We start from the raw sequence: 12,358 nt of genomic DNA, 5'->3' as shown, positions 1-12,358 counted from the left end.
TGTCTTTTGGGGTCAGATGCTCTTTACAATTCCTGTCTTTGCCACTACTTCAAACTAACAACACAGATTGAATTTGCGAGTTAATCTCTAATTGGCAATTGATTTCCTCATCAAAAATAGTGGCTTGCAGGATCTTAGTCCCTTTCTGATTCTTGTGTCATGCCCCATGTTCTATGTTTTTTTCTGGCATTGGAGTTCAGTTTTCCACACTTCTGCATTCCACTCAGGACTCCCCTGCAGCTGAGCACCTCTGAGGATTGGTCGTATTGTAATAGAATTTGTTTTCACAGTACTAATCCTGCGAGTCAATGATGAGTCATGAGTTTCAAGATGTTGAGAAAACATTTTTAGAATCCTTCTCCAGCCATTAACACTTCACAAAAACTTCAAACTGTGTTTGACAAGAGTCATGAATCACTGGGTCACGATTTTCAATGCAGAAATATTCATAAGTGTTAACCTTTTGAAGCCCATTCAGCAACTCTTTTTAAATGCTTATCAATATGGAAGCAAACATCAGAAAACACACTTTTTTTTTAACACCATTTAACCTTCCTTTACCCTCCACAGATTTTAGGAACACTTGGCATGACAAGCTTTAAATGCACTAATTGATTGCTCAATTTGGCGCACATCCATCTATGCGTTCTCAAGTTATAGGCAAAGTAAGAAATGCATGTTGTTGGAAAGTGCACTACACCATAACTACACGGTTGTGCTCAGCTTTTATAATATATTCATGTATATTCACAGACAGTTTTAATTCATAATCATAACTGCTCTTTTTTCAGTAACGTTTTAGGAATTTTTGATCATGTGCCCTTCCTGCCTTGTGCAGCCCACCCCTACAGTGCAAGACCACTAAGCCCGGCATAAGGCTCAGCCCGTTGCGGGTGGCCAACCTGCCGCACAGGGACAATGGGTTTACATTGCAACCATAAATCCACTTGCATACACAAGATATTTACTTTAACATGTTTTTAAGTATATATTACATGGGTATACCTTTTTATTGAATATAGGCCGGTGGTTTCAAAGCTCATATTTCACAAATTAAGGTCTAACTGTGACTTATTTCTCTGTAAATCACAGTGCTAAAATTATTTGCAAAACTTTTAGCTTTCCTAAACAAATTAAAAAGCTAAATTGATATTTGTCACAGAATTCTGTCTTTCCTTCAGTGGTGTAAAAAACATGCTGTCACAATGACAGTGCTGCTCTCAGAGCATTAGCACATGACAAGACCCCTGCAGGCTTATCTTTGGTGGCAGCAGGTACCAATGAATTCCCCCCAGTCTGTGAAAATAAACAATACAAACGCAGAATTGTGTTTGCAAAAAGTTGCACTGTCCAACATCACACATTATTTTCTTTCTTCATGTATGTGTTGTTAAACCTACACTATATTATCAAGCTATATATTCTACAATGCATCCTAGACCTCTACAGTTATGTTCCGGTCAGACCGCCCTTTGATGGGCATTTTTCATTTTCTTAATAACGTTATTGCAGTTCAATGAATTTGCTTGAAATTTCCAAACAAAGCCACAATAGGTTCTTCAGGAGACGTTTAATGCAGCTACGTCAAGCGAGGGGGCCTAAAAAATGGGGGGAGGAGACCAAAGTGGCATTTACCATTTTAAGGCCCAATTTGATTCTTTGCTCCTCCATACAGAAAGCATGTCTGTATGGAATTACTGAAAAATTGCCATTTAAATAGAATGTTCCCTTTAAATGCATTTGCTTTGCTTGGCCTGGTGTAAATCTTTTCAGTAGTTTTCAAGAAATTTGCATTTCGAAAGTGTACTAGGCTGGGCTTAAAGGGTCTACTTTTTGGCCACCCATAAAGGCTTGAGCAGATGAACCCAGTCTAAGGCCAGTGGCTGGGGCCAACCACCACAGTTCATGTCCCAATCTTGTGTGCATGAGGTCTGCCTTCCCATGGTTGGTTTGGCACAAAGAACTATTGCCTGCGTTATATGATAACAAAACTACTAAATTAACCAGAAAAACAAAGTTTAAAGTGTAGTTATAGTAAACTTTGGTATATCGCGTTAACATGTGTTTCAGAAAACCTTAGAAATTCACTGAAAAAATGGTTGGAGTTAAGTTATGAGTGTCAATTAAAGCTTTACAGCAACTGGAATTCCCAAAAAATGGTTAGGACTCTAATTTGTCACAAGAGACATGCAAACCATATTTCAAAAACCAAGTGCTTTTCTTATACTGCAACAATATATATCATAATACATACCAACGCAAAAAAGCACGACTTAAATAAATTACAATGAATGCTCAAACCAATAAATACTACCAAATAATACTGAATTCATAGGTGTTTCTGTCACGGTGTTAAGGGTTATATGATATGTAATCTCATCTGTAAGATTATTTACGACATTTGTATTTGCATCAAGGGTGAGATGAAGAACACAGTCATCAATGACATCAGCCACTTGCATAGTCAACCCTCACTAGGTATAGCCACCAGTCTTTAGCATGGCCCAGAGTCCAATCCCTACTTCTCATGGCTCAAAGCAATGCTGTAAGGGTTGAACAGATCTGATGTTTGATGCATGAGATATTGGTCTGGGCAAAGACTGAGGCTCACCTTGCCAGACTCTAGGGCTTCCCTCTGCTGAAGACTGACACTTGTTCGAATTTGGCAGTGTTGATGAGGTCACTGCATGCGGAGGGGGAGCTTTCAGTTGTGTGGGGTTGCTGGAGATGCCATTTCTTTTTCATATTTTCAGAGGATATTCTTGCACTTCAAAAGCCCTTTGGGGTACTAGTGAGCATAGGACTTATGTTTTGAGCACTTCTGCTTGAAGCAGATGTGATTGTTGATACTTGACAAGCTTAAACTAAATCTTAACACTGATTTAACCCCTTCGGTGCTCATGACGGAACGGTTCCGTCATGAGCCACGGTTGAGCTGTGCTCATGACGGAACCGTTCCGTCATGACCACGCCCGCGCAAGATTCCGTCAGCACAGCGGCGGAATCTGCGCAGCATGGAAGGGGTTAAAGAATTAGTTTTCATTAGCACATTTAGTGAATTACTTAATATCTACACAAAAGCTGATCATTGAATATTGACATTTCTAACCCAAATGCACAAATTAAGCGCTGACACAGCTGAGCACTGTGATGGGAGCATTGAATGGGGACCACGTGTAATGGACATTTTTGTACACTAGAACTCCTTATGAGGATAATAAATCAAAATGTATTTATTGTTATTTTTAAGTACAGTCACAAATGCCTTCAGAGCCTGCATTTCATATTGAAATACTCACACTACACTAGAGACATTGGGAACTTCTATTATTTGGCCTGTGTCTACACAATATTAACTCATGTGCGTTAGTTTTCTAGTGGAAAGAATGTACAGAAATAGTCACTTTTTGATCATTTTAGGGACTTCAAGGTCCCCTGAAAGGTCCATAGAGATCTGAGATGCTTTCAGATTTTGAAGCCACTTGCCATTTTTCTTGTTTTAGGAAATGGGCAAAAATGAACAAGGGACTGAAATTATAAAAGGGTACATCCATTTGCAATTGCTAACTTTTGTACACAGTGAAAACATTTATTTTTGTTCGAGATGCCTACCAAGCTCAGACTTTTATCCTATCATGTTTAACCACGAATTGGTATTTGTTTACTTGATTGAAAACTACCTGCAAATGTTTGCGACCGTCCATAAACTTGTCACTTTTTGAATTTCATGGGCTTTTGGGTCTAGAAACTCTAGCTGTTTCCAAACACAACACGACATTTTATTTTAAAGAATTTTTTATTGTTTCCCTTGCCCAAAAAATACCCAAAACATTAGCTGCCAGGGCTTAGTACATCATAAACAGACAATGGCCTATGTACCCTGGTAATACAGAGTAGAACCTGATCAGGAGTTAGCACATCAGACACAAACAAATATCTATATGTAGTAGTACAGAGTAAATCAAGTTAATGATGTACACATCTTTCAAACTCGTGCAAACAACAAACAACACCCCCACACAACATGCACCACATGCAATATTTACTCACGCATAAAATTACAGCACACTGGTGCAATTTACCAGGTAAGCAAATAAATCTTAATATGCAATTTACATTTTTTTTATCACAAAATGATATTTTCATTTATAAATGCTGCATTTTTTGCCACATGTATAAAGAGATGAATGAAATGGATATTAAAGTCTTCATTAAGAGTGGCCCAATAAATGGGATGATGATTCCTACGCTCAGCGTTACCAATACTGGAGGTACCTGCAATTCTGGCCATATAGAACATTCCTGGGCACATTACGAGTTGGACCCTAAGGGTGTACTCAAAATGAGTAAGTACATGCAGAATGAGTAAGTCTCCAGTAATTTCACTTGTAATTCCTCATTTTGGCCTGGTCTTTCACCTGGACATTTTAGCTGCTGCATTATGTTGTTTAGTTCAGCTTGCAGTGAAGGCATGTCCTGTTGCAATCATTAAGGGTATGCAATTGGAGCCAGTTCATAAATAAAGAGCAATGTTTCCATTTAGTGCTGGGTGAAAGCTACGTCTGGGAGTAAATTTAATTATGCTGTAGTAGTCTGAGGAATTTCGGTATTTCTACACTACTCATTGACGAGGATTTACGGATAATAAACAGCAAAGAACCGCTCGCGCAATAGAGTAACTTGGGGTCAAAATCCTGTAGTGAGAGCACATTTACCGAGTGTGAATGGCTGCTCAGGCTGCTGTTTTTGTTTTGTTGCATTTTGTGCTTTTTTTAAGCAAAACATGTATTTTGCACCAAGAGACTAGCCTAACACGAGGAGTAAGTAGGGCAAAATCCTACACCAAAAGCACATTTCGCATGCAGGAACGGTTGATCACACTCGCTATTCCTGTTCTTCTCTAGCACTAAATGCACATCGTGACCAGGGGCATTTTTGTGCTAAAAAATCGAGCTAAATGACTAATTCAGTTCAGTATCAGTATTTCTTTATTCGATGATTAAAAAACATCATAAAATCACACATATACAGACAGTTAAAAATACAATTAAATCATTATCCAGAAACCTGACTGCAATTACACATTTAGTAGAAAGAGAACTAAACAACGCATTTCATTTTTTTTAAAAACAATCAAGTTAGTTCTCTAGTCGCCCTTAGTCGTACCGCAACTCTGATAAAATTCATGATACTACAAAGTGTCAAGGGGTCGGCCACTTTTTGCAAAAAAGTTAATGCATCTTTAGCGTGTGCAAATTTCGCTTGCTTTAGGATTCTTACTAGGAATCTGCGCCTAGGCATTGAATAAAAAGGACACAAAAGTTCAAAATGAAGGGTGTCCTGCGGAGACCTATTGTCGCAGCCGCAGGCACCCTTCTGCTCAATCGATGAAGTAAAACCTGGTGGATCAGCCAGTAAATGAGATAAAAGATTGAGCCTAAAACGCACCATTAAAAATCTATCCTGAGCATTATGCATGAGATACAAATACGGCTCCATCCCTTCACTATTTTTTACCAGGCTATGGGCGTTCACGGTGCTTTTAATCCCTTCAGCCTCTGCTCTGCTTTTACATCTCTGGGCCAAGAATAATCTCTTTATAATCAACTTATCTTGTGACACAATTCTCGTTGGATTTAAAAAGAGATCCTTGCGGACAAGATTTTCCAGACTGGTCAGTACATATTTCAACCATGGTATACTCAAGCTTCTATCCCTTCCCAGGCAGTCATTTATAATTTGTCTGCTTAAGGCCGCCTCAGGATTAAGCCAGGATCTCATCCATGCCAAAATGGGTCTGAGTTTGACCAAATCTTCCAAATATGGCCTCCCTAGTTCTCTGTGGGCTATTACAGCAGGGGTGCTCTGAGGAATCTTCAAAATTGAGCGTAGAATTTTATTTTCCTCCCTCTCTAACTGCTGAATGTTTACAAATCCCCACACTTCTGCGCCATAGATGGCCTTGGAGCAGCAAATCGCTCCATAAAGATTAATACTTTGCTCGGGGGACCATCGGCCCACTCTATGCCCATAACCTGCGATAGCACCGTTGGAGGATATCAACTTGCAACAGCGTTCCTAAACCAGGGGTTTAAATTGCAAGGAGCCATCGAACAATAGGCCCAAATACGAAAAGGCCTGAACTCTTTGTAATGTATGGCTACCTATTTTATAAGAAAAATTATTACAGGGTTTATTACCAGCCAGCATCACATATGACTTGCCCAAGTTCACTGATAAGTCTAAGTTTGCCATGAATTTTACAAAACCATCTATTAGCAGCTGTAAGCTCTTAGGGGTATGTGCAAGTAGGACCGCGTCATCAGCGTAAAGAAGAACTGGGATAGGACGCGATCCTACGCATGGACAATCAGTTTTTAAATTGGTCAGGTACTTCTCTAAGTTGTTAATATAGAGTGAGAATAAAAAGGGGGCCAAAATACAAACTTGCCTCACCCCGCTAGTACATGGGAAGGATTCCGTCAGCCCTCCATCCATGTTGTAGCGTACTCTTGCTGAGGTGTCCCTGTGTAATTCCCTCAAGATGTTAATCAATCCCAGGTCAATCCCCAAATGTGCCATCATAGATCACGGTTTGTCCCGATTTACATGGTCAAAAGCGGCTGCCAAGTCCATGAACCCCAGATAAATGGCTTCATTGCTGGCTTTGGTATATTTCGCTACCAGCATATACAGGTTCAAACATTGATCGCTTGTGGATCTCCCTGTTCTAAAGCCGTACTGCGTGTCCGAGATAATATTATTCTCCTCGGTCCACTCAGTCAGGCGGTTCAGAATTACCCGGCCCAGTATTTTGGCTGACACATCAATGAGTGAGATTGGGCGGTAGCATTGTGGGCTATCCCTGTTCCCCTTTTTAAAAATCGGGACGATTATGGCCGTTGACCAAGTTCGGGGGAGGCCCAGCCTAATGGCGGCATTTATCACTCTCGTAATTATTGGGGCCCTTAGCTCAATATTGCTCATGAACAAATCTGGAGGTGTCCCATCAGGACCAGGGGCCTTGTTTTTTGTCAGACCCTCGATTCCCACTGTGATTTCTTTTAGAGTGAAATAAATGTCCTGCCCCAGCTTAGTTGTCCCTCCCTCCTCTAAACTGGGTGCTGTGCCATAATTGTACAGTCCCTTAAAATGTGTAAGCCACTGGTCCGGGAGAATATTTGTCCCAATCACTGGTGCATTCTTATCCTGGAAACAGGGTTTATTGATTATTCTCCAGAACGCAGTGATATCTCTCCTTTCTGCGGCCTCTCTTAAGTCAGCCCATGCGTCGCCCTGTAAAATTGCCTTCCTTCTCTTAATCTCTTTCTTGTACCTCAGTCTACACTGAGCTACTTTTTGTTTATCCCTTGGCCTTTCCTTAAGACTACCTTTAAGGTCCCTTAAGGCGCGGGAACAGTCCCCATCGAACCATCTCGGGCAATCAGTTCTCCTTATTGGGGCACTAGTTTTTAAGAGCCCATCCACCAGGTTAGTTATCTGCCCTAATGCTTCAATTAACAATGACCCCTCCACTGTAGGATCAAGACAGTCATCAATGAAGGTTTTCCCTCTGTCCATAAGGGATTTATAGAAATGTTCCTCATCTATCTTTGACCACCTAAGCCGCCTCCCCTGGTCTGTTGCTCTCTGATGGATGCCACCCGACTGTTCCCTGCCAGACTGGGGCTGAAAAAAAAGCTCCAGTACCACAGGATTGTGGTCACTAAAAGGACTCCATTCAATCCCTGCGGCTATGACCCTATGTTTTAGGGGGCTAGATAAAACAATGTAGTCAATAAATGACGAACAGCCTCGACCCTTAAAGGTGGGGGGAGCAGCCCATCTTTGTCCAAAGCCATCATATTCATGGTGTGCACCAAATCATGAGTATCTAAAACCTTGGTGAAAGCCAAGCCTTCCTGAGTGTGGCAAAAGTGGGGTCCATTTTTAACTGGGCAATGGGACCAGTCGGCATCAGTGGGAAGTAGAGCCGGGCAAAGGTGGCAGTTAAAATCGCCCATAACTAGAATAGCAGGGGCTGGTGCCCCCTTGCTTGCTTCCATCTCTTGGATCAACCTATGATCCAATTCCAGGGGGAATGAATTATTATCCCCTGGGGACCCATTATTATAGGCATTAAACAGGATCAACTTTTGCCCTTTACCCTTGAACCATATGGCCTGAAGGTTCTGCGAGGACCAGTTCGTACCTGTCCATAATCCCTGTAGATTTAGGTCCACATATATGGACAGGCCACCCCTAGCTCTGCCTGATCTTGATTTTTGGGCTTGGACAAAAAAGCATTTGTACCCAGGCATTTGAAAGAGACTGTTGTCAACCACCCAAGTCTCCTGGAGGCTAATTATTTGAAACTGATTTATGTACTGCCTCCACTCATAGTTATTGAATTTATTTGCCAAACCGGCTATATTCCAAGAGATGAGTTGTATCCCTCCCGAAATTTTGTGTGTGCCAGCTATGCCTGCCAGGTTAGGTGATATATTTGACAATTCCGTCGTTATTCCTAGTGCTATTCCACTGCCCCGTGGTATGTGCTCGCTGCTCTTTTCCCTTGTCTTACTCAAAGCTAAGGTATCTCCCCCCCCTGGTGCGGTTAGCTGTATTGAGGAATTACCGAGGCTCTCCCCCCTACAATTACACGGGATTTCAGCCTTCTCCCGTTGCCGGGGGGGTTAATAAGGTGTTTGTTTGTATTATCTCTATTGCTGCCTCTTGTGATTCCTCAGGGATCATAGTCCTCTTTTTCCGACTATGCCAGGGATCTGCTGTGGGTAAGGAGCTATTGAGTCAATCATTCTCCTCAAGCGATGTCAGGGGGCTAAACCTATTTCGCCAGTTTAAGGGTCCAGGGTTCCTTGCACTAGGGCCGTCGCCAACATGCCCCTGGGCCCTGTAATTATTGGGTCTCTCCTTGTATCTCCCCACTGATGAGGTTTCATAAGGTGCTACGTGCCTGGGATAAAAATAGCCCAGTGGCAATGATTGTATGCCACTAAAGTGATTAACTGACCCAAACGACATAATGTGTTCCACGATTCTTTTGTCCCTAAAGTTAACTATAATACAGTTACCCGCAATGTCCTTGCGTCTAATGCCTACCCAGTCTACCCTTCTGACATGTAGTATTTCCCCACTAGCGTTATCATTACTAGTCAAAGGTTTATTGATATAAAGCCAATGTGTGACCTTATTGTGTAAGTCTACATGTGTCTCATTCTGTTCGCCCCTTAATTCTCAAAATGAGTAAGTACATGCAGAATGAGTAAATCTCCAGTAATTTCACTTTTAATTCCTGACCTGGGGCATTTTTGTGCTAAAAAAATCGAGCTAAATGACTAATTCCTTTTCTCACGGTATCCCGCGTAATTTAGCAGAATTTCTAGGTAATTCAGAATGATTACACTACATGAAATTACGGGGCATATTTACAAGCAGGCGATAAAAAGTTATCGCCATTTCTTTGGCCGTTTTCGGCCGAAAAGCGGCGATAATTTTATCGCCTAATTAGCAAGGCCACGCTAGCACGTGAAACCTTGCTTTAACGTGGGGATTCCTAACGCCCAGCTTTGCATCTCTAATGAGATGCAAAGTGGGCGTTCCTGACCTAACATGACAGGAGAAATGTCGCTAAGCGACATTTCTCCTATCATCAAGCCCCACGCTATGAAGCATAGAATCAGAAAAAGTAGCGATGAAAGTAGCGATAACAGGGGTTATCGCTACTTTCCTTACGCCTGCTTCAGGACTGACTTAGCCATGATATCCTATGGAAGGTGGATATCATGGCTAAGTTTGTGAGCCCCTATCAGCAAGCTAACGCCACATTGCGTGAGATTATCGCTGGGTTTCCAGCGCTAATCTCACGTTAGGCAGTTAGCGTGAGGATTTTTATCGCTGAGGAGATAAGCGTTGCTAATAGCACGCTATCTCAGTGATAAGAATCCACGTTACCCGGCGATAATTATCCTCACGCTAAGAGCGCTGAGCGATAATTATCGCCGGGTGTTGCTGATATGCCCCTACGTGAGTTACGGCCACCCCTAGTGAAGGCATTGATTTACTCGTTGCACTCCCAGATGCCTGTATTCTTAACCCCAGAAACCCTCAGTCTCAAAAACAGCTGTGACTCTTCACTAATGAGTTTACTACCTCACATGAGCGCAGGTTTAAAATTGTTTCAAATTTGCACAATTTATCCAGGTCATGCGCCACTTTAAGATTTCCAGGTGTAATCTTGGAATAGTTCTGTGAAATTCTTTTTCTAAGGCTAAAATATGCATATTCGTATTTAGTCATAAGAAACCTAAGAGAACAAGTGTACTTGCTATCTTTTTTCCTTCTTTTCTCCTTATGAAAATCATGTTTTACTTGGAAAAACACTTTCTCTACAACCAATGAATTTTGGGCGTGCTCCCTTCCCCTTTACACATTTGAAGGCAATTTACTCCAGCCTTTTGCAGAAGTACATTTCTAAACACTTCCGTGCTGGGAAAGAGTGAAAAAATGATTTATGAATACCCACAGGCATTTAAGTTTCTGGTTGAGTTGACATTTTTAGGGCATCCATGTCCTTCTCTGCCAAATAGAATTGTGTGAATTGTAAAAAAAGGTTCACAAAAAATTGTTATGTGCTTTAGTTAGGCTTACGAACGTAAAAAGGCAATTGCACCTCACCACTGAAACTGCAAGTCTGTGGCACACTTGCTGGTGATTGATGCGGGGGGTTCACAGTTGCATCTACTCAAACATTCAATCACTGAGTGGACACATTTCTCACAACTATCGCCGTATCAAATAAAGCGACCATTAGAACTTCTAACTTATATCTGCCTCAATTCTGGTCTCACTGGTGTCGTAAGTATTTGAATTATAGAGCACAACACAATAAATGTAATGGTGGAACACGAAGGAAAACATCAAAGAAACAAAAACGTATGAAAGGCACAAGTTAACAGACAGTCAAAACTGAACTAGACACAAGAATTGCATTTTTATTAAGATGCACATGCATTTGCCACTACACAAACTCAACAGAATGCACTACAACTAGCCAAGCTAAACGTATGAAGTTGAATGATGGCTGACGAGTCACACGTCTTCAGAATTTTCATGAATGTGTCAGGAAGATTTCTTCGATCTTAAACTGTGTTGCTAACTAAGCAGACTCTTGCTATTAGGAAGAATCCATCCTGAGCCGTACACGCATAAAACTGAACTAGACACACAACCACAATACCACACAGTAACACAATGCAATAATTCAGCATGAAAGCGCAAAGGCACAAAACAACAATAGAAGTATCGCACCACAAAAAAATGCCACATGATAGAGAAGCATACATATTCTTGTCACACATTAACACCTTAACATGCCTATTTTCCTAATAAAGCAGGTGAGGCTTTTTTTTACTTCAAGCACTGCCTCTCTTAACACCAAATATCGCCAGCCAAAGTGTTGTGACCCTGCACTGTACCTCCTGAAACTCCCCCAAAGCCGAAAACTAAAACGCTAGCTGGACTTCTGACCGTGTTTACTCTCCTTAGATCAGTGATCCATTTAAAAAGAAGTGCGTAGCTTTGACATTTGTAAGGAACATCTGTCGAACGGTTCACCTTATCGCTTCCATCAGCAGTTCCACATTTAGCTGCAACTGTATATCATCAGCCCTTTCACAGCCTGGATAATCGCGAACCCAATGATGCGATTAAATATGCCTCCCTGTTTAAATAGTTTATTTATGCTAAATTATTAAACAGTGCTTGTCACTAATTTCTCACATGTATAAAGTAAAAAACATACTGCCCTGCAGTCACATTTTTCATGATATTATTTTCACCCATCAATTTAAAACGAGCATCTGAGGTAATTGTAACTTACCGCATGGCCCAGAGTTCTAAAAGCGGTGTCTATCAGCCGTACTTTCCAGCTCTGCTCGACATTATCTGGTAGAGGTATGTAGACGTAATAGGCCAGAAGAGCCGTCGCAGTTACAAAGAACAGCAACTTTAATGCCATGTTTAGCTGCTCTGCTCCGTCAGCCCCGCTTGCACTACCTCGCTGATTCGAATAGATCCCAAGTCAGCGCATACTACCAGGGGCGCCGTAAGCTGCTGTTATACTTGGACACTTGCCCAGTTTCCTCAGAGGTCGACACTTGGCAGGGCGTTTGCAACCAGCATGCGTTGATCATCCTCTCACCCAGATTTACAGAGATTTTGTGTCGGATTTGCGTACATTTGTTAACACAAACCCGGTGTGAAATACATGTTGTTATTATCAAACCAGCTCAAATTGCGATTTGCGTTGCTTTGTAACCTAATTTTACGCACCGCA

The 12,358-nt window shown here is 41.5% G+C and overlaps 1 protein-coding gene across 1 annotated transcript in view; it reads right to left on the bottom strand.

Moving 5' to 3' along the window:
• The window catches only part of LOC146785618 (arylacetamide deacetylase-like), a 343,791-nt gene extending 331,686 nt beyond the window's left edge, over positions 1-12,105 (bottom strand). The window contains exon 1 of the mRNA XM_085634881.1: positions 11,903-12,105. Within this exon, the coding sequence (XP_085491007.1) occupies positions 11,903-12,040 (138 nt within the window). The 5' untranslated portion in view covers positions 12,041-12,105. The remainder of the gene's footprint in view (positions 1-11,902) is intronic.
• Between the last annotated feature and the right edge of the window lie 253 nt (positions 12,106-12,358).

The sequence above is a fragment of the Triturus cristatus genome, chromosome 11 (genome assembly GCF_964204655.1).
Source record: "Triturus cristatus chromosome 11, aTriCri1.1, whole genome shotgun sequence".
In the NCBI taxonomy this organism is placed as follows: Eukaryota; Metazoa; Chordata; class Amphibia; order Caudata; family Salamandridae; genus Triturus; species Triturus cristatus.
The sequence above is the reverse complement of the archived record's forward strand: the minus strand, read 5'-3'. Positions and strand labels throughout refer to the sequence as shown.